This window comes from Lineus longissimus, chromosome 3 (genome assembly GCF_910592395.1).
Source record: "Lineus longissimus chromosome 3, tnLinLong1.2, whole genome shotgun sequence".
Lineage (NCBI taxonomy): Eukaryota > Metazoa > Nemertea > Pilidiophora > Heteronemertea > Lineidae > Lineus > Lineus longissimus.
Window position 1 is genome coordinate 6,504,222 of NC_088310.1, and position 22,516 is coordinate 6,526,737.

General features: G+C 39.3%; 3 protein-coding genes across 3 annotated transcripts; all 3 read left to right on the forward strand.

The window, feature by feature from the left end:
• The first annotated feature begins 930 nt into the window (after positions 1-930).
• Positions 931-8,550, forward strand: LOC135485583 (lysosomal cobalamin transporter ABCD4-like). The gene is made up of 15 exons (XM_064767765.1): positions 931-1,096; positions 1,288-1,406; positions 1,856-1,983; positions 2,226-2,365; positions 2,630-2,746; positions 3,260-3,385; positions 3,792-3,937; positions 4,220-4,341; positions 4,502-4,593; positions 4,965-5,099; positions 5,246-5,334; positions 5,775-5,977; positions 6,305-6,341; positions 6,617-6,796; positions 7,195-8,550. The coding sequence occupies exons 1-15, from the start codon at positions 1,041-1,043 to the stop codon at positions 7,383-7,385; spliced, it is 1,881 nt and encodes a 626-aa protein (XP_064623835.1). The 5' UTR covers positions 931-1,040; the 3' UTR covers positions 7,386-8,550.
• A 95-nt stretch (positions 8,551-8,645) lies between these two features.
• On the forward strand, positions 8,646-16,810 carry LOC135485584 (cathepsin F-like). Its single transcript, XM_064767766.1, has 13 exons — positions 8,646-8,859; positions 10,265-10,381; positions 10,964-11,242; positions 11,492-11,608; positions 12,031-12,159; positions 12,480-12,573; positions 12,948-13,061; positions 13,322-13,461; positions 13,932-14,109; positions 14,789-14,973; positions 15,149-15,239; positions 15,428-15,486; positions 15,904-16,810. The coding sequence occupies exons 1-13, from the start codon at positions 8,659-8,661 to the stop codon at positions 15,976-15,978; spliced, it is 1,779 nt and encodes a 592-aa protein (XP_064623836.1). The 5' UTR covers positions 8,646-8,658; the 3' UTR covers positions 15,979-16,810.
• A 1,068-nt stretch (positions 16,811-17,878) lies between these two features.
• On the forward strand, positions 17,879-21,739 carry LOC135485585 (delta(3,5)-Delta(2,4)-dienoyl-CoA isomerase, mitochondrial-like). Its single transcript, XM_064767767.1, has 8 exons — positions 17,879-17,980; positions 18,766-18,931; positions 19,260-19,348; positions 19,679-19,803; positions 20,117-20,230; positions 20,507-20,649; positions 20,973-21,123; positions 21,514-21,739. Exons 1-8 carry the CDS (start codon positions 17,944-17,946, stop codon positions 21,607-21,609), a joined length of 921 nt encoding a protein of 306 aa, XP_064623837.1. The 5' UTR covers positions 17,879-17,943; the 3' UTR covers positions 21,610-21,739.
• Positions 21,740-22,516: the final 777 nt, after the last annotated feature.

The following is a 22,516-nucleotide window of genomic DNA, read 5'->3' on the forward strand; positions in this document are numbered from 1 at the left end:
AAGACAATCCCGGCCGGCAGATCCGGAATTCGTTGTTAAAACATGGCGGCGGCTTCTTTAAAATTTGACCTTGTCTCTCGTGAAAAGTAAGTTTAAGAAGATATCGCGGACAATCATTTGGATTGATGAATTGAAACTTGATGATTAAGCAGTATTCAACATGCTGACCCAATTTGACTTAGCGTCACTGTTTTTGTATTCGTCATGAACGAGTTGATTTGAAGGTGGTAGCAATGCATTGCATGCTGATGCAATGATGCATGCATCACTGACACACTGTGACTGACACTGCACCATCATCATCATGTCAGGTTGTGCTGAATGTCAGGGTCTTGATTCTTTCTTTGTTATTCTGTAGAAACTAAGTGTCTTGCCCAAGATTTGCATGAATTGCCCAGTTGGGATTATCATTTTGGCATTGAAAGGGAAGTTCAATGAAATAAATTTTGACTTTCAAGTCTGTCAAGTCAGTACTCCTAGGCCTATCAATAAATATTTTTAAATGTTCTTGTACACTCTCTGGAAATTGATCATGAGACCATAACAAGTAGGTTAAGGATACCGTACACTTTGCAGGACTTTGATCTAAATATGTGCATGTCAATCATGATGGATATTCATGACTTGAATGTATTTGAAAGGAAAAATTAGCTGACACATTTGACAAAAATTAGTTCAAAGGTTTAGTAATAATAGTATACTCGATTGATCTAGGTCACCTAAAATGTACCTGGATTTTAAGCTAATATAAAAATAATAAGTGCAGCAGGTCATAACTCATGTCCATCAATAAATCATGCTGCCCTTGAAAATGAAAAATTTTCCTTTGGTCTATGTTGTTATCTGTAGAATTGATGTTAAAAAATTACTGGGCATATATTTTGTAATTCATTGACACATTTTAAACTGATTTATTCTGTGGCACCAATTTTAGAATACATTGCTTTGTTTTAATGCAAATGGGCTTTAGGTTGTCACTATACCAGAGAGACAAGAATCATTCATATTCTGCGAGGAGGTCTTAGCTAAGAGTCAAGACCATGGCTAATATGGATGTCAGGGTTAAACCTGGGATACTGGACTTGGGATCAGTAAGGTATTTACAGTTACATGGAGACATCATTTTAGTCATCAGTGTGAAAGATGCAAATTCATCTTTGTTGGAAGTCGCTGGTCTTACAAGTTACAGTAGGACCAAGACAAAGAGCTACCTACAGAAAGAAAACGGATTGTTCTGTAGCAAAACTCATCCCAACCCTTGATAAATACATTCTCTTATCTTTTCAGTTATGGCTTCGACCTGTGTTTTTTTAGACGATTCTTTCGACTGACAAAGGTGATGTTCCCTCAAGTAAAGGCATCATCCGTTCTACTGTTTTTTGCCTTACTACTTGTGTGCTTGCTTGGTAAGTTAAGTTCTACTAACATATTAATTTTTGCAGGGCTTTTGTTGCCAGTCTGCACTGCAGTTTATTTTTCTTGATCTGAAGTTTGCCTTGGTGCTCTTAAAATGTCTTCCTTAAAAACGCCACTTTTTCCTCATAATACTAGCACCCAAAAGTGAATTTTTTTGCAAAAATTGTCCTCATTCAAAAAACCTTGATGTCTGATACTAGGGTAAACTTAAATTGTGCCCTCCATTTTCGCAAAAGATGTCATAAATTCACAACAGTAAACCTTTTTTTCAATGATGCTGTTCAATAATAAAAGATACAAAGAAATCAGTTTAAATGTTTAAAAAGTCCCAGAGCTGATTTTTAAAAGACTAAGAATTGCTTCGTCTCATTTATTTATTGTGTTGGATGAGTTTCTGACTTCCTTTCCTCTTAGTTTAAATGACCTCTTTCTCCTCCAGAGCAAGTTATAATTGCTAGTGTTGGTGTCATACCCAGCAAGTTTTACAAGGTGTTGGGAGACAAAGATGCGACTGGATTCAAACACGAGATTATCATGGCTTCCATTCTCATCATTTCAATTGCATTTGTAAGTTTTCTCAGCATTAGGTAGGAATATGTTTCAAATACCAAGATGTCTTTGTTTGAAGTAAGAAATGTAATCTCATTATCACAACAACATAGCCAAAATGAAGCCAGTGTAATTTTATATTTCTAACCCATAGCAGGACCTTCTATTAAGGACACCCTTGGGACTACAGACTATGCTGTCCTTAATAAAGAGGTGTCCTGATTGCATATTTAATTTATCTTTAATTCATCTGCTCTCAGGTTAAAAGTACACACCAGTACATGGCTTCCTTGCTGTATGTATTTTGGAGAAAACTTATCACGAAATACATCCATAAGCTTTACTTCAGAGATATTCTCTATTACAAAGTCAACATTCTCACAAAAGGCATAGACAATCCGTAAGTATTGACTCTTGTTGGCTATGAACACAGCAAATTGTGATTCCTACAATGACTTGTTCTTGATTAACTTACTGCCTTGGGCAAGACACTTCAGTTGCCATGTTCCTCATACCTTTGCATTATAAAGCCAATTTGTTCTTTTCACATTTGTTTAAAAGAGGCACTTTGGACCTGCTTCTTGACATCACCAGAAGTCTCAGATGCCAGGGCGCACCCTGCATCAATCTTTCTTTATTATGATTCTTATCAATTTTATTTCAGGGATCAGAGAATCACTCAAGATGTGGACCGATTCTGTCTCAATCTCAGCCAGATAGCACCATTGATTATCATATCGCCGTTTACCATTGTGTATTATGTCTACCAGGCATGGATGAGGTATGTTCATTATTTTCTTCGAGCGCTTTTTGTTCTGACCGAGCATGATCTAGAATTAGCATCGGATGCTCTGCAAATAGCATTGTTCTATTTGCACAATCAACACATAATTTTGTTTACACTTGCTTAGCTGTTAGTTCCAAAAGGAAGGGGAGCTGCACTGCTCCTGTTCATGCACCATGACTCAATAATCGTAACATTTGAATACTCCAACGACCACAATGTTATGGGCATTATTTGAGAAGGTGTCGTGGCAGCCACCTGGGTCAAGTGCCAAAATCTGGTCAACTATTTCCTCGTCTGCATGAGTTGTCCCCTTCCAATGTCAGGCCTTCCTGGGATGCTTCCACAAATTAGGCCTTACCATGTTGGTAAGGAAATAAAACATATCCATTTTATTCAATTCATTGAGACTGACCAATATTGACATCCGTCTTCTTCTCACTAAGAAGCAGTTAAAGGGGTAACAAATACAAAATATCCCACCTTCACATACTCATATGTCTCTTCCAGTACTGGTTACATTGGACCAGTCAGTGTCTTCATATTCTTTATTGTCATCACGATAATCAACAAGTTCCTGATGTCTACAGTGGTCAAGTTTTATATGCAACAAGAAAGATATGAAGGAGATTTCAGGTAAATGATGTAATCAATTATCACAGAAAATACATTTGTCACATTTGAACTGACCCCCTGAACAGTTATTTGAAAATCCCTGCAAGTTGTTCTCAATTTCGGTTTCATCATGAAGATTATTGTTGTTTCTTGGCAAATATTTATTCATTTGTATACTAGTATGGGCTGGAAACTTACAATAGCCTTCTCGAAATCCTTTGTGGCTGGTCTAAATTCTGGTCCGAAAGGATTTTTGAGGGTTAAAAGGTACACCTTCCTCCCCTCCTAAAGGATTCCGAGGAGTCTGTTGTCGATTTCCGGTGTCTAATAACCCATATATTGATTTAAATCACACCACTGACTCAAAACAGTTCTTTCAGAAGTTTGCCAAGTGAAAGAGTGTATTTGTTGTTCTTTTTCGGAATAGGTTTAAACACATGCAGCTGAGAGTGAATGCTGAATCGGTAGCTTTCTATCGATCGGGGAGGTTGGAATGGGATAAAACGAACAAGAAACTAAACACCTTGCTGAACACACAACAGAAACTTGTCCTTAAGGAATATGCCTTGAATTGTAAGTATTTGCTAAATTATCTCATATTTTCCTGCTTGTTGTCTGTAAAGGAATTAAACCAGAAGTGGCCAGTTTGTGTTGAGATACCAATACCCTTGTGGCTGGAGGTAAAATGTAGTCAAAATTCTAAGCCGTTGGTGCAGATTTTGACAGAATTCAACCTACAACATAGACTGAGGGTTCAATTTCAATTCTAAAGTGCCTCCTAAGCAGTGATCGATATCCCGGTTGTTATAATAAGTTAAAAAAACTAATTGAATTTCACTGACACTTTTTTTTCAGTCTCGATAAATATGAGTGACTATGTTGGAAGTATTCTAAGTTATCTGGTGCTAGCCGTGCCGATATTCGCTGGTGCTTACGACTCACTGTCGCCATCGGATCTGAGTGCTTTGATTAGCCAAGTAAGTTTTGATTACAAGTACATCCATAACTGCTGTATAGCTTAGTCGGCAATCAGCATGATAAGCCATAGGTAACTTGTGATTGGATTCCACACCATGAGAGTGTAGCAGGAACCTTTTCAGACTCCAATCATTATTCTTCCAATTTGTTTGATTTCAGAATGCTTTTGTGTGCATATACTTGATTAGCTGCTTCACCAAACTCATCGATTCTTCGGTGCAAGTGACAGATATTGTTGGAACAACTCACCGGTAAGGTTTCATCATGGGCCAGATTCCCTTTAAACTTCCCCACACTTCCAAATTGCTAAATCTGTTACATACATACATACATATATTACTGCAAATAGGCTTTTTAGCCTGTTGATTTCCCTATGGCAATAAAATAAACACAGAGGCTTAGAGTAGGTTCCCTTGTTCTCTGCTATTATCTCTTAACATTCTGAAAATGTGTCCAAGACTTCTGCTGTGAGTTTGAAGTTCAAAGCAGCAATTCACCAGGTGCACTGTTATGATTTGCCTACGAGAAGAAATAAGCCATTTTATGAGAAGACCATTCTCTACCTTGCAGTTGCATATCCATAGCCCTGAAAATTAATTCATTGAAATGTTTAACTTTTCAGTATAGTCCAACTGGTCGAAGCATTAGATCACTACGCTTCTCTTCAGAAGGATGACGGCCTGGAGGACAGTACTTTGGTATTCACCTCAGGAAACGAGATGGAATCTGAAAGCCGTGGAACTGCCGTCACATTTTGGTAAGGACCTTTCAAAAATTTCCAAGAATTACTTACACCAAGTAATAAAGTGAGCCAAAAACCACCCAATTAGGACAGCAACTACATTTAGTGACGACAATGGCTCATCTAATGTATGCCAACGGATTAACTTATTTTCTTTGCAGCTCCAGTGCTAGTAAACCGGATGTCAATTATGTGTACGATCTCAACAACGTCTCCTATGCTCTTCCATCCGGAGATGTCATGTTAAAGAGTAAGTAGAAAGCATTTAAATCATTCGAAATACAGTTTACCCGCGAGACTTTAACTCGATATATCACAACTGACTAAATTTCTGTGCCGAAATATTGCCACATGCCTCTTGTCACCGATGGGTTGGGTATTTGCGATATTTACGCACCTTGGCGCAATAGAGGTTAGACTCTGGTGAGATAATAGTTGTAAATTAAATGCTACCAAATTTGACTTCAGCTTGTTGGACTTAACAATGTATGTGACCTATACTGTCCATTTGGTGGCCATTTCGGGAGACTGCATGTACAAACTTGTCTCGAATCCTTGCTCTCCTGGTCACAGAGTAAATGCCCTAACCATTAGCCCCCTGACACTAGCTGGCAGGCAGTGCTATAATATGCTCAGGACTGACCTATCAATGATGAAATGGCCTCAAATGGTTCTGATTTGTCCTTTCAGATTTAACAATGCAGATTCTGCCAGGGGTCAATGTCCTTATCACAGGTGACAGTGGATGTGGGAAAAGTTCTCTCCTGCGTGTGCTACACAAACTATGGCCAATTCTATCTGGGTCAATTGAGGTGAATGTACAACCTGGACCAGTTGGTGCTATCTATTTACCTCAGAAACCATTCTTTACAAATGGGACTCTTAGAGAACAAGTAAGTATGTCATTTGTGACGGCTGGCTCGACAGACAGGGTTAATACTTTTGTCCCTAGTCCGATATTAAAGTACTTAAGAATGAAGAATTAACCACTGCTAAACTGTGGTTTGCTTTTGCCGTAACGCCACACAGTGTGTTGTGCATTTGGATACATTGCATCATTGCTTCAAATGTAGTCTATCATAGCGTCATATTAAATTTTTGGCATGATAAAGTTCTCTGATGCGTTTTGGTGTCAGAAAGACCGAAGTTGGGCAAAAACCTTTCTAGTTTTCAGCATTATTTCAGCTTATGTCATGTCTGTCTTTTATTTCAATTTTCAGATCATGTACCCTTACAAACTGGTGAATTCACCTGCCAGTAAGCATGCCCTTGAATAAACTTGTCTCCAATAAACCAGGTTTGAAACTGGTTTTCAAGATTGCTTCAGTTGGCAAAGAGATACAGCAAAATCATCTGGCATCATTGGTGCCATGATAAAAACTGCAGTAATATTCATTATTGGCCAAGAACGTTTGCAGATGAGAAACAGCTACAAACTATTAACTAAGTTGCCTTTCAAAAAACTGTTGTTTGGGCGGGGACATGGTTAAGTCTTTGAGGGATCCATTTAAAATCCCCCTTTTCTCTTTCAGTGTCTAATGTGGATCATAAGTTACAACAGTATTTAGAGCTGGCAGATCTAAATAGCGTGTACTACAGACTGGGAGGTCTTGACATGAAGGATGATATCAACTGGTATGACGTCCTCTCTCCAGGAGAAATGCAACGACTATCGTTTGTTCGTCTCTTCTTCCACCAACCAAAGTTTGCTGGTAATTAGAACCCATCATATTTAACCCTGCTCAGAGCAGGTAGGAGATCAAGGGGTGCCCCCAGTGTAAAATGTCTATGCAGTTACAGAATAGGAAATTGGTTCACACTTTGAATGGTACACAGCCAGCTGAGAGGTGTGTGCCTTCACCACATGCCTAAAGAATGTAATGCAATCAATTTGGCATGTAGTACATGTATTCAGCCCCCTCATTGCAATATCCTACGATTCACACAAGGATTAACCTTGATGATCATGCACTGAGCCAAAAACGTGTATGACTTGCAAGCTAAGAAATGAAAGCCATTAAAAATTTGTGACTATGGTATGGGTTCGTGAAGTCTGAATAAAAACCACTTGTTATTTGATAATTTCTTAATACATCTTTTTTTCCTGCAGTTCTTGACGAAGCTACAAGTGCCATTGGACTAACTGCCGAAAGAGCAATGTACGAAAAATGTCATGAGTTTGGAATCACTGTTATAAGTGTCGGCCATAGAGACTCGCTAAAAGCTTACCATGACTGTCAGCTTCATCTTGACGGAAAGGGAGGATGGACATTAAATGATATTGTTCATATAAATCAATGAGGAGAATAAAGCAAACAGCAAGCTTGACGTTCTCAGAACATGTGAAAAAAAGCTAAAGTTTATCGTAATGTTACCTTAGGGGCCAAATCAGTTGTTTGAGCTTCTGTAAACCTCTTTATTTTTGCTAGCCTAACATTTTCACAACTTTAGGGGCACAAATATGTTCAACTTAATGGTTTTTTTCATTGAAAAGTGCACCCATTCGCAGAAATAGATGGCAGTAAAACGATGGTCTTTGGCGGCATGAAACCCCCTAGACCCGAGGTGTCGATAAACAGTTATTGTACAGGGTCATTGAATTCATCTCGATTTATAGTTACTGATACTTTAAAAAATTCTGCAAGAATTGCTCAAGTTGTTTTTATGTTTGTTCGTGCTGAATGAGTAGGGCCTACTTTCAGAATATGTTTTGTTTATCTATAGGATAGTTCCAAAATGTACCTGTTGAGATGTGGGTAGGTGGTATTTTGCTTGCTTTGGATTCTATTTTGATTGCTTTAGGGCCGGCTTCAGTCTTGCATGAGAAGAAGATATCCGCCTCACATATATTTTCGATTGTAAGACTGTTATAACAGTACATAGCTACTAGTACCTCTTACATGTTTTTTGTGTTTCAATTATTGTTGCCAATGACCCGTATCCATTCGAAATAGATGATACAGTGGTCTTCCAAATGTGGTATTGTCATTGTTGGGGATGTCATGTCTCAAGGAGATTTCTTTTGATACGGCTATTGAATTCTGTAACAAATGTGAATAAAATTAGGTTTTTAGAGATTCCTTTGCATTTACTATCACGGTGTCCGATCAGTGACAATTTACTTTATTCGTACCCAATGTCGCTCATGCGAAACTACTTTTGGTTGTCGTGCTGGCAGTTAATCTATCTGGCAAATAGAAGGGTTGACTGGTGAGTACATAATACGCTGTTGCCCCTGCTGCCTGCCGCTGCCTGAAAAACTGCGAAAGCAATCACTAGCGATGCATAAGCGAAATCACGTACAAATAATAATAATTTTGTCTTTGACAGGAGACCATGAAAATGTTAATTTCAAATAATGCTTTCACGCCAGTGATTGTAAAATGTTGTAAACTGAAATCAAAGCTTTACGGGAGAAATTATTTGTTTTCATCTTATTTATGTTTCAAGAATCTTGATTCACTAATAAAAGCTTTTTTGCCTTACACCCTGTATACTTTTAGTTTATCAATTTAGTAACACCAGGTGCGCTTTAGTTGTGAGCATCACATGATCCCCTTTGTAAACATACAAAATGGCCAGCCAGATGGCAGTGTTGGTCCTTGTTGGGCTCTCTCTTTTTGTGGGTATATTTGCGACAGGGGGCTGGGGAAACGTCCCTCTTCATGATCCTCGATTGAATGAACTCACTAACTATGCGATCAACAAGTTGAATACGAAAGAAGGCAACGTATATTGGTCTAAGTTGGTCCAGATCAAGAGTGCTTCAAAACAGGTGAGTGCTGTATTATTGTTAGTGCATGTGTACTGTGTAGCCTACTGTTGTGTACATACATGCAGGAAGAAATGGGGGAGGGTACCATCTTGACACACAAGGCCCTGTGGTTGCCCAGTCCCTTTAACAAGCTCCAGCGCCTACCTGTTTGATAAAGGTGGAGATTGAGTAGGTGGAGATATGCCTTTTCGCAGAAGACGAATTGGTGCCAAAACAAATGCGCAAACTTGGAACACGTCAGAAGGGCTAAGGCGACTTCGGACAATGCCTAGAGACACAGCGATTCTTTGTTCAAGGTGAAACTCATGACAAGACAAACTTCTTCGAAATCGTCAATTCAAAATTTCAAAGGTCTACATAGTGGGAGGGGACCCTAGTAGTCCCCCCAGCAAAAGCGGGCCTTGGCATGTGTAGACTCGAAGGGTGAACCTCGGCCCTCCCTACCAAATTTCTGGATCTGCCCCTGATTGCAATAATCACAATGTGAACCGTCGCAGCATTTACTTGAAATTTCTTCAATAATGTGATTTAGTGGCTTTTGCATCCAATTACTCTTTTCAAACTTTATTGATCACATGATCATTGACTCAGTGCCAAACTTGCATCCTGTTCAATGTCTCATGAGCCCTCGCCAGTTCAGCTGAGTTATGGCTGGAACTGCTCCAGTTAACCTTTGGACATTGAAATCAAAACATGCAGCACTGACGACACTTTTGATATTTGACAAACCCTAAGGTTGCAGCTAAATCTATTGTTTCCAATACAGCATTGAGTGCAGACATACCTAGAAATATTTCTTTTATTTGAAGGTACACCTTCTTCAAAGCACTCACCAAAGTTCTTCTTTTATGTCAATCTACAAAAAAATGTCATTCTCAAGATGATAAGGAAATCATTTGACTTGAACTTTCTTTCTGTCATAGGTGAATAGGCCTATGTCAAAAAGGTCACATGTGATATACTGTATGAGTTAGTAACCCACTTTGTGAGTCACTTGAATCCACTTACATTGTAGGTTATTCAAATTGTAACAACTCCATCATATGACCGTCGCCATTAGTCCTGCTGTACTTGAATCATAATCGCATCAATTATGTTCCTAACAACAGCCTTAGGTAACTTCCTGGTCAAGTCACCAGTTCATAATAACTGTTATATGTAGTAGAATTGGTGAGTGAGGAATTAGCATTTTTGCTACCAAAATCAGTGTCCTAAGAGAGGTAGACCTACTTGTGAAGGTTTCCGTTGACTTAGTTCTGTATGAAAAACAAGTCCAGTAGAATGAGAAGAGCCCACTGGTTCAATAAATGTATTGGTAATAAATAAAGACAAAATGGGTTTGAGCAGAACATCCTCATGTTCGAAGGCAGTTGGGCTGATTCAGTTATTTTTGCTCCCTTTCCAGGTTGTCAATGGCTTAAGATGGAAGATCACATTCAGCTGGAAGCCCACGAGGTGTACGCTACAAATTAGTCTTCAGGCACCTGATCCAAATGCCTGCGAGTTTGACAGCGATGCTCAGGTAAGTAATGTTAACTGAGGTCAGGGAGATCAAAATGTGTACCACAGGTCCAACGCAGCTGATCTGGGGGATCCTAAAATGATGCTGCTTGATATGTCGGGCTAAGTTGTCGATGGTTTACAACATCATACCAATCTTAATCTCACTTGTAATGAATTTAAACTACAATATTTCAGAGCATGTTAAATTGTAAAAATGTGCCAAGTGCTTGGGAAAGTCTGAAATTATGACATCTGAATCGTGATATGCTGATCAGCAGATGATTTCGATTCTTGATCTAGGTCAAGTAAAGGCCTAAGTTATTCTTTGATATTACTGATATATCTGAGTTGTTGATTCTCTGTTGACCTTGTAGAGTACCGTATAACTTAACACTCATTATTAACAGTGGGACATAGTGTACTCAATGGCGTCGCAAACCGTTGTGACAGCTTTTTCGCATCCAGACCCCTCAAAGTAAAACTGTTACAGTAAAACTGTTTCCTCAGCTTGTGATGTTTTCCCATTTGATCAAAAGTGTTGCTTCATTGAAATATATTATCATGAATTCTGCATGACTGTTTTAATTTTTTTTCCTTGCAGGAGAGCACATGCACAGTTGAACTCTATGAAGCTCCTTACTACCATGACCAGCCTAATACACCAAGGGAGCCCCAAGTTACAAGGTTACAATGTAATCAGCCTCAACAGAAAGCAAAGGTGGCTACCTATAACACCAGGGTAGGAGGAGCACACCCCATCAGTAATCTGGATGATGAGACTGTTGTGACAGCAGCCAAGAAGGCTGTTGAACGCATCAACATGGCTACCAATTCAATGTACCTGAAGTCGTTAATACGGATCCAGAGTGCAACAAGACAAGTAAGTGATATGCCTTTCTTCTTTCTAATCTATACACTAGTGCAGGTTTAACAAAATCCTTTGAAGAATTCAAATTACAAGTCGACAGAATAATCCATGTTTTACCAATGTGTTTAGTGATGTCTTGTAAAATCTGCTACAAGCAATGCTGTCGTTAAACTTTTCAGACCTCAAAGATTTTCGACTGCAGTATAATAACCACTAGATGGTTGTAATCTGTGCTAAAGCAGGTCCCTCGATTTATTTCAGGAAACTTCTGGTAGTCGAATCAGGCTGAAGCTGGCCATGGGAACTTCAACGTGCCGTAAACAAGGGAGTCAATTGTTTGCGACTGTGGAGCACTGTCCTTTAGCAGTCAACAGCGTGGTAAGTGCTGTGTTGTGTCCCTGTACGATCGTACAATCCTAATAGCTCTTGGTCAATACTGTTGCCAGTTTGCACTTCTATTTCATCCTCTTTACTGCAAGGCTGAATATTGATCATACCTGTCGAGACGATTGCCGGTGAAAGGGTTAAGAAAAGGGATGCAGATGATTTGTACATGTACTTGAATAATTATCTTTAGTTGCCAGGATATATGCCCTGATATGAAAAATTTGGAGCTGATGCTGTTGGGAATGGCTGTTAACAGAAACATGGTCTAGTGAGCCAGTCTTATTGGGCACAGATACTTCAAATATCAAATGAAGTCAAGACAGTGAACGTTAGGCATTATAGATATCCTTGAAGACCTTTTAGAACGTGCTTGGTGCTTCTAATCTAATTGGATTGAAAAAAATATTTTTCAGCCTGAGATATGCTCAGTTTCGGTTGAGCTTTGGCAGAATAAGTATGATATTGAGAGCTTTTCATGCAGCCCACAGGAAGAAACCCGTTTCAAGAGAAGTGTAGATGAGAACGTTGTCCAAATGGAACAGGTATGCTGTATAAGATGCCGAAAATGATATGATAGACAACAAAACGAAACAATTTTTTCAGGGGTTCCTGTGTGCAAGACTAAGATAATCGTGGTGGACAACATATGCCACCTTGCTGGGAACAGAACAGCATGGAGCTGCATCATCATCAGTCCAGATTTACCCTCATTGCTGCACGGCTGTGGGTAGTTTTTCATGATGACTTTGAACAAGAACAGAAGTATCAAATAAAAACAATGATTTGGAGGTGTCTTTACCTTTGATATGAACAGTATTACGATGCCTCCGCTACATTAAGTCCTCATATCCTAACATTTCAGCCAATTCTTGGTGGTGATGACGGTCATGACATACATTACGGAATGTTTCAAAGTTTCAAAATGAAATTCAACAAGATCTATGCATCCAAGGAAGGTATGTGATTTGCCTACTTCTTTGTCACTCTGAAAAGATGAAGCACCGAAATGGTCAGCTGAACTAATGGTCAATTTGGTATAACTTATGCCTGGATTTGGTATAAAATATTCCTAATATGGTATCCCAAAAGCTCTTTGAGTAGGGAAACCTGGTAAAGCTATAGAAGAACTCAATATTATCATCATCATATAAAGTATACAGAAATAGTGTTTGATAATAAATACACATAATGCATGAAAGAAGTTTACAATTGCTCATAAAAAAATGTGAAGGGATCTGTTGCAATAGGTATCCTGGGGTTCTGAACTTAGAGCAGCATCTCCTTACAAATTCTTGATATTGAACATACATTTCTAACTTTGTCCTTCCAGAGGAACTTCGTCGGTTCAGAATCTTCCAGGAAAACATGATCAAGGCCAGGAAGATCCAGTCCATGGAGATGGGCACTGCCAGATATGGTGCTACCAAGTTCTCTGATCTCACTGGTAAAGAATGTAATCTCTGTAATCTCTAACTGGCTATGACCTGAGTCTGTGTGTTGCTTAAAAATTGTGTTATCATTAAATTAAATCTTGATTAAAATACACCACCACCTACATGTAGAAAACTCTACCTCAGCATTGAATAAAATGCTGAAGGGTGTGTCATTGTTTTCTAAGTAATAAAACTGGAAGTACAAAATGTGCTACATTTCTTGGATTGGCTTTGCTTTGTAATCAAATGTACTTAAGAAATCTTTCTTCAGAGGAGGAATTCCGCAAGAACTACCTGTCACCCGCCTGGAAAGCAGACAACACCATGAAGAAAGCTAAGACACCAAATATTGTTGCGCCAGATGCCTTTGATTGGAGGGACCACAATGTTGTAACAGAAGTCAAGAACCAGGTATAAGTTTTACCATAGAGGTCTTGTTTAGGACGCCAAGGGGTTGATCCAATTTGTCCATGTTCCCTAAGAGGCAGCAACCTGTGATGATTATTGCATGGAATAAAAATCATGCACTTTTTCTGTGTTCTGCAGGTTCCTGACTGCAACAAGAATTGGTCAGCGCTGGAACTTGCTAAAAACATCAAACCCTACTATAACCAGTTTTACCTGATGACAGCTGATCATGTTATCACTCATCGAAGTGTTAATTATCACAGGTGGCTGTGATGACAATCACCTGCCTGTGACGCAGAAAGGCTCTTAGTATTTTCAAGTTGGTCGCCTTCCACACATAACATGCGTTGGTAGTCAGAGGGACAAGACACCTATTTGCTTAAACGGAGGTGCAGTTTTAGTTGATGAAAATGGGCCTCTTGTGATGGAACCCTATGCTGGCCTTATACCTTGATTATATGCTATCTTTCTAGGGATCATGTGGCTCCTGCTGGGCTTTCAGCACAACCGGTAACATTGAAGGCCAGTGGGCTTTGAAGAAGAAAAACCTGGTTTCTCTGTCTGAACAAGAATTGGTCGATTGTGACAAAGTTGACCAGGGTTGCAATGGTGGACTGCCATCCCAAGCCTACAAAGAGATCATCAGACTAGGTAATGTAAATTATTAATAGGATTCATAGCAATACAATTAATGTCTTTTTAGGGCAATTCTTGCATTGCTGGCTGGGCGTTCTCCGGCACAGGGAATATTGAAGGGCAGTGGGCCATAAAGAAGCACCAGTTGTTTAATCTTTCTACGCAACAAGTGCTTGATTGTGACTTGTGGGATGAGGGATGCAAAGGTGGCTTTGTGTGGCAAGCATACAACAGAATAATGAATTACATGGGTAGGTGACATGTTGTGAGCCAAAACATTCCAGTAGTTCAGTCTCACACTCACCCTATTATCATCCCTTCATCCCTGTTCCGTAAGTCACACTTCATATCCTGTGTAGTTCCTTCACCTCTTGTATAGAATTCATACATGTGGTTGTCCTGTAGTATTTGTTAATTGTCCCAAGAAATTATGTTATTAATATAATCCCTTGATATTTTGTTTTAGAAAACACTTTAGACATGCCTCATTTTCAAAGAGAAGTCCTGGCTAATTTGGAAACGTCCCCGAAAACCTTCAACTCAAAGCAAATACAGTTGTGAAACAAATAGGAGTGGCAGAAAGTACTGATTGAAAGCTTTCCAGCATATGATCATGTCTCTGAACGCATAACAATACATGTAGTCACATTCCATATGTATTGCAAACTTAACAGAAAACATGTTTGTTTTCCAGGTGGTCTTGAGGGAGAGACTGACTATCCATACAAAGGAAGGAACGATAAGTGTGCAATGGAGAGGTCCAAGGTCAAGGTCTACATCAACGATTCTGTGACCATCTCAACGGATGAGGCCCAGATGGCTACGTGGCTAGCTGCCAACGGACCAATTTCTATTGGTATCAATGCAAATGCTATGCAGGTAAGAGTCGAGCTGAGAAAACATTTTTGAGTTTGACGAGTGGCAAATTTGTGACACATCCAGAAACTTAACTTTTTAAGGACTTGGTCTCACTATAAAGAGCTCTTTTGGAAATGTCGGTCAGACTGCTTCATCAAACTGTAATTGTAACTGTAAATTGTGATGTTTTTTCCAGTTCTACTTTGGTGGTATCTCACATCCTTGGAAGATCTTCTGTTCACCAGAAAACCTTGACCATGGTGTCTTGATTGTCGGCTATGGATTAAGTAAGTTGAAGAATCGGTGCTGACTCATATTTTGCATCACCAAGCAAGCAGGAGATAGTGTGGCTGGGAGTTTTCCAGCCTCCGCAGCGTTGCATGTGCCTTGAATTTCGTTTGTCCAATCAGTAACAGACCCCTTAAGTACTCAATGTCAGTTTGTTAGTTTCTTATTTAACATTTTCATCTTTCAGAGGGCAGTGAACCTTACTGGATTGTCAAGAATAGTTGGGGACCAACCTGGGGTGAAAAAGTGAGTTTTTTTATGTTGCCCAGTAGTTGTGTCATCATGAGCCTCTGAATTTGAACCGAGAATTTCTGCACCATCTTGCCTATTGGCCAATGAACCTCATCAGTTTTGTCTATGATTCAGTGAATTCTTTATCAACACAGTGACAAAGATCAAGGCTTAAGCTGCTTATCTGAAAGTCTATGAATCATGCATTAATTCTGACACTCCATTGTTGCTGGAGGGGATGAAACGTTCTCTACTTTACTAAGTTTTTGTGATTAATGACCATGTATTGCTCAAGGACAGCTGCTCTCTTTCCAAGGGAAATTTCCTTTCTTTTCATGAACCAATTTTTTGGTAAAGCCATTTGCAAAACAACTTTTTGGGTATCCAATGCAAAATAATTGACAATTCAACTTCAAAATTTGTCTTTTCCAGGGATACTACCTTGTTTATCGTGGTGCTGGAGTCTGTGGTTTGAACAGGATGCCAACTTCTGCTGTCGTCAAGTAATTTACACAGATATTCAGGTGATCCATCCATGATTCCTCATGATTTTCATCCAAGAATCTGTGATTTGGAGCTGATGATTTCTGAAGCATTTTTGTCAAATTTGCACTTGTGATGTATATTTTTTAGACAGAAAATCTTTACTGTATCCAGGCAGGTCTTGGTGTCATTATAAGGAAACACGTCCCTGCCCTTGCAGTATAATTTGTATGCCTCTGTATTTCTTGAGACTCGACTCTGATTATGGTAATCTAGTGAGTGACTTTTTGTACTTAGAGGAAGTTGGAATTTCTTTCATACAATGTTTTCAGGGTTTTACATAGATCATGTTATAAACTTGTGAAACTGTGAGTTTACTGCTCCTTTTATAGATAATTCCAGATATCGAGCTCTAAACTTTTTCAACTTAGTATTCCCTAGAGTTCTTCATAGTTTACTGCTTCCTTTATGTGCAATACCAGTTATTGAGCTCCATTCTTTCAATTTAGTAGACCCCAGAGTTCTTCCATTTTCAAATTGTTAAGTACTGAAGTTTTGTTTTCTCCTTGGTAGAAGTTAGGACTGGTTTAAAAGATGAGTAATTTATTTTTGTGTAATCAGATGAAGTTTGTCACAAACTTTACTGTCTTATCAACAGTTGATATCATTTTAAAGGCAAGGCTCTACTACAACCACTTTTGCTGTTGTGTGAGCATAATTACAGGAATGACGCTGATGTGTATATTCCCGACTCAAATTATATATGCCAAGATTTCTATTTGTAAATAAGACATTTTTATATTCTAAACCTTGTATAATAATTTCTGAATAAACTTACAATGTTAGCTGATCAAAAGTGGCTTGGATTGTTTTTTCCTGTCAGAGTAGGATGATGAAGGCATAATACAAGGTGTCACTTGTTTCTTTCTTGATTTAAATGGATCCTCCTGGTTGTGCTGCAATCTCTGATGTGACCATCCTTGTTTGCAACTCTGAAAAACTTGTTTTATTGTTTAGACATAGGTTGGGTGTGACAATAATATTGTGATGCAGTCCCTCCAGTTTACAAATGTTTGGTGATGAGGCAGGCCGGGATGCATCCTGCATTCATGCCAGCCTCCCCGTCTTCTCCTTGGTTGTGCCAATGTCTCTGCTGACATTCTCGTTCACACAATTTCCACTGCCTCAGTGCCTGCTCCAGAAGTTTTGACAGACTTGGCCTTTTTTGGTGTTTCTAAGACCTGGATTGCTGCTCAATAGGCAGCTAATAAGGAACTACACATTTTACTGTTGTTGCCGACGTATGTGTACACTGAACTTGGGATGTGCGTCGGCCCCGTGTTGAAATGCCATCCAATGCTAGTTGGTGCGTTTTTGCTGATTTGGGCAAAATTCAACATATCTCAAAAGTTCAATGGTTGACCCTCAATTTTTTTTTGATTTTTGTGTAGCTTAAGCAACTGTCTTTCACGGAAGAATTGTCACTTTAAAATTTATTCAGAAAAAAATGTATAATATTTAGGGTTTTCCGTGATTGTCCGGCCCAATTGGCAATATTGCCATTGGGATACGACGCTTATGATTTATTTAAAGAAATAAAATGCCCGATTAAACATCCTGCAGAATCAGGGGAATCGGGCTTTTTCAGTGATATACGACACAAATGGGTTGTCCTCATGTAATCACTTTGGAAAAGCATTTTAAAATAGTTGTTACGTCCTGTTAGTGTTAATGGGGGACGTCATCATCGCGTACATTCGGGAAAAACTCCCTAACGAGACCTATACGTGCACTTCCATGTCTTCGAGCAGACGCTTAATTTGTTAAACCTTATTTGATTCGTCAGTATTATTCACTTTCTACGGATGCGCCAATCAAATTCTTTGTTATGAAAGATTGGTACTGCCTTGGTGTGCTGGTCATGATTATGAAAGAGTTTTGAGGGCAAAGTTCTATTTTTGTGCAAATTTCACTCTTAAACGAACTGATATGTCGTCTGCGATTAGAAATTTCAAATCATTTTTGCGTAAGTTGGTTTATTAGTTCAGCGTGTCTAAATCTTATTCCATGAGAGGGCTTAACTACCTCAATATTCCAAGAAGAATAGTATAATGCTAGGCCTACCGTCCGAACGAAGCTTTGCTTTGTCTTAAGTTAATCTGTCATCATTCATAGCATAAGACATGTAACATGCTAATAGTAATAATGCATGTTTCATTGCTTGTTGAAGTTGGATTGGAACTGCCGACCACCGTGATTGTGATGACCATCACATCAGTCACCGACACTGGACTGGTGTGGCGGGGATAGTAGTCCTAGGGCTGATAGTCCGTGTAACAATAGCCCGCATTGCTAAATGTTTTGGTAAGGGTAAGCGGTACAATAGATCATGCTGCTTAATTGGTCAAATACAATGCTACCGGACTATGACTCCAGGGGGACTATATCCGCTGTCACACTGGCATTATGGGGGCAGGACCTGGGCCAGGCGTCATCATGAGGTGATGTTGATGGTGTGACTTATTTTTTGGTCGCGACACACTGTATTCTATCACTAAGTACTCGCACAACTGTTACCATGTCAATGTATGTCATATGTTGGACTGAAAGATACCCACTAATCCCCCCTCGTCCTTCAGACACGCTTTAGTTTTAACCATTGGGTCATTAGCATTGCATTTTCAAGAGAGGAAACCCCCAAACCCTCTTAAATGGGCGCACTAACTATATAGACAAAGCAAGCATGGGCCATGGCAAGGTAAGCCCGAGGCAAATGAAGATACATTCATTGTATTTTTAACTTTCTTCCAGTTTCAAATCACTCCAAAAACCCTGCTCGACTGGTATTAAGAGCAATGAGTTCTGGAACTTCGTGTGAATATGAGACGCTCAAGGTCACCACACCATTGGAAAATGTTGTCCAAGTAGAAATAAACAGACCAGAAAAAAGGAATGCAATGAACAGGGCATTTTGGAGGCAAGTTGCATGTAAAAATTTGTTTATCTACAAAAATTGCAATGTATGGTCTGACATTCCAGTTTTAAAATGCAACATATGGTCTGACTTACTAGATTATCTGCTATTTATTGTTTATTTTGTTATAATTCTTTTGAAAAATGACACTTTTACTCAATTAACTTTTGGAGTATGAAGATTTCTTGATTTATTTGTGCTTTTCAGAATTTTGTTTTGGGAGATTGTATAAATTGAATTAGAATGCTGCTAGCTGCTAATCACCGATAATGTGGTGGCTGTAGTGATCAGGGTCTTTGTAATTTAAAATGTGTTTCTCTTATTTCTTTAGAGAAATCAGAGAATGTTTCCAGAAGTTAGCAAATGATTCCGACTGTCGAGCAGTGGTCCTTTCTGCAGCTGGGAAAGTATACACTGCAGGTGGGTACTTTTTTTGTGGTACTTTTTAGTCAATATCCCTGAGGGCAGGCCCTAAGAATACTTTTATATCTGAAAGAGCTCAAAATGACTTCGATGAAGGGAAGTGGCTCCCTGCCGGTGCCTGTTTGCAAAGGGCACTAATATGCACACTCCTTCTTTGGGAGTGACCCGTGGACAATCGTTGTGGCACATAAAAACACAACCAAATTAGAGGGAAAATGCTCCCTGGAGAATAAGTCCTCTTAGGTGATGAAAAAATGCTGAAGAAGAAGGATGATGATTGTGGCTCGGTAATATATTCACAGTTGGTGATAAGTGATTCTTTTTTAGGGTTGGATATCATGGATAATGCTGAACTCATGATGCAGGGTGATGTTGAGGATGTGGGCAGGAAGGCAATGAATTTTAGAAATATGATCCGAGACTACCAAGAAAGCTTTACTGTCATAGAAAAAGTAAGATTTTCTATTTCCTCAGAATTCTTCATTGATGTTGAAAAACTCAGATTTATGCAAGACAAGCAGGGCTTACTATTCACAGAGGCAAATGCTTCAATGCCCCCTCTCTTTGCTTGGGTGCCCCTGAAGTTTCTTCCTTTGTGACTGTTCTTCTTTCTGTTGCTTGGGTGCCTTTGAAATTTCCATTTAGAGAGTGTGCTCTTTTCTTAAAACTTATAAAATTGTTGTTTTTACATTAGGAAAAATTCCTGAAGAGAACATGGAGTGTTTGATAAATTTAGGATGTAATGTTAGTATTTTTATATTCCAGTGTCCTAAACCTGTTATAGCTGCCATCCATAATGCATGTGTTGGTGGTGGAGTAGATATGGTAACAGCCTGTGATATTCGTTACTGCTCAAAGGACGCATGGTTCCAGATTAAGGTAGGGTATAATCCATGGCTATTTTTGGTTACATTTGCTCATGAAAATGTGCAGTTACTTAGCTGGTAATTCAATGACAAGCCCACTTGTGGGTTTAACTAAACTAACTTGTAAACAGATGTACAGTACACTACATGGCTAACGTCTGATATCAACTAAAAGCTTATCACCCAAATTCTGTCTTTAATGCTAGCATTTCCATGCCTAGTAAAATAATGCCTGGGATATTGTTTGTCATGAGGTGTTTGATTTATTTACCTGTCATGCCTTATTCAGGAAGTGGACATTGGGCTGGCTGCAGATGTTGGTACGCTCCAACGGTTACCGAAGGTGATAGGAAATGACAGCTTAGCAAGAGAGCTGGCATACACAGCGAGGAAGATGATGGCTGATGAAGCCAAGGAAGCTGGATTAGTCAGGTTAGTTAGCTGGTCTTCTTCATTTCCTTCTGTGGGCATCTAGCATACCACTTTGGTTGGATGCCAATTAGAGTTGGCCAGCATCTCACCAGGCAGGAGGCGTCCCTCAACTCACAAGCTGCTCATGTATATACATATCTCATTTGGCACAGGCATGGAATCTGGGCATATCGTTTCGCACCTATGTGACTTGGCAAAGGTCATAGGCATTGTGTGCTTCACCTGGCTATTCAAGTGGCAACCTTGCTTTCTGCCATGCTGCTATTTTGTTGCTATTTTGACTATTTTATGTATTTATATTTTTCCTTTTGGTCTTTTTCTAGTAAAGTTTTTGAAGACCGTGACAGCACTATTAATGGTGCCTTGGAAACGGCAGCAGTGATAGCCAGTAAAAGTCCAATAGCAGTTCAGGGTTCCAAGATCAGTCTTGTCTACTCAAGGGACCACTCAGTCCCTGAAGGACTGGTGAACGTGGTAAGTTTGCTGGATGGAAATAGATTTACTCCTGTCGGTTGAAGTGGCAATCGGCATCAGTTCAAAGAGTGTGGAGCATCAATTTGGACGCCCGAGCGGGAAGGGGGTTGATACCGAAGCATAAATATGCACCATAGTATCACAACGCTCCTGCACACCATCCATCGTCCAGATGGTCATTTCTGGATCATGGGTACTGGAATATTAGCCATTGTAATAAAGTCTTGTGCCATCCAGACCTAATATTGTTGAGAAGACCAATGGAAAAGTAGATGCTACTTCCTTAAAGTGGACAAACAAGAATCTTATGCAGAATACCAGAAGTCTTTATCTCAAAGAGAACCAACAAAAATGTGCAAAATTGTTTGAAATTGTTATTTTTCATTTAAGGGCACTTGGAACCAGGCTATGTTACAAAGCGAAGATCTTATGAAAGCTGCAATGGCAAATCAGACCAAGGAAAAGGCCACCTTCTCAAAACTGTGATCATGGGAGATTACCGGGTGAAATGATTCCATGGACTTGTGTCTGATCTAATGCAAACAGGCGTTAACTTGCCATATAACTATTTCCTGTAGTTATTTATTCTAAAAAATCCTTAATTTAAATGAAAATAAATATTTATCTCCATTTAACAGTGTGCATTTCATTTTCTTGTGCTGCTACAGGAAGGATTTTATCATTGCACAATATATGTAGGAATTTGATAGCTCCTGTGGGTGTCTGTTGTATCCCTATGCCTTTGCAATTTGGCACCAATTAGGTTTATTGGACTAAGAGGAAAAGTCCCTCACAACCCACTCTGTATTTGAATAGGCTCCTTCACTTTCTCTGACATGGATGCCTGGTACATGGAATATTGGTGTTAGGCCTCGCATTCGAAGGACGAGGTAATCAAAGAAATAACTTGCCCAATGTCTGAAGCAGTGTGTCTGGTAATGAGTCTCATACCTGACAACTTGACATTGCGCATCACCCCTCTCAATTGAAGTATGAATGGGATTTACATCATAATAAAAAAGCTGGCAACCCAGGTTGTCACTTTGATAGGTACGGGAAATCAAATTATGACAATATCCTTTGTATTGGGCACAAGCCTCAATGTCCATGTTCCTCATAAGCCTGTTCCTCCTGGAACAACTGTACTATATTGGGCTTCTCAATCCAAATGAGAAGATAGCTGCATGGCTAAGTTGGCTTGCCACTTTGCTTGAAATGGGTGTTGAATCTGGTGCATTGTACTTGTGAATGTGTGACTGTGACTATGTCCTTGGTACATATTGCCAAATTCATAACGGTAACCGTGACAAAAATCTGCTTTCATTTTTCTGTCGCCCTTATCCTGCACACCACACAACATACCAATGTTGGTGCTTTAGTATCAGAATAGCAA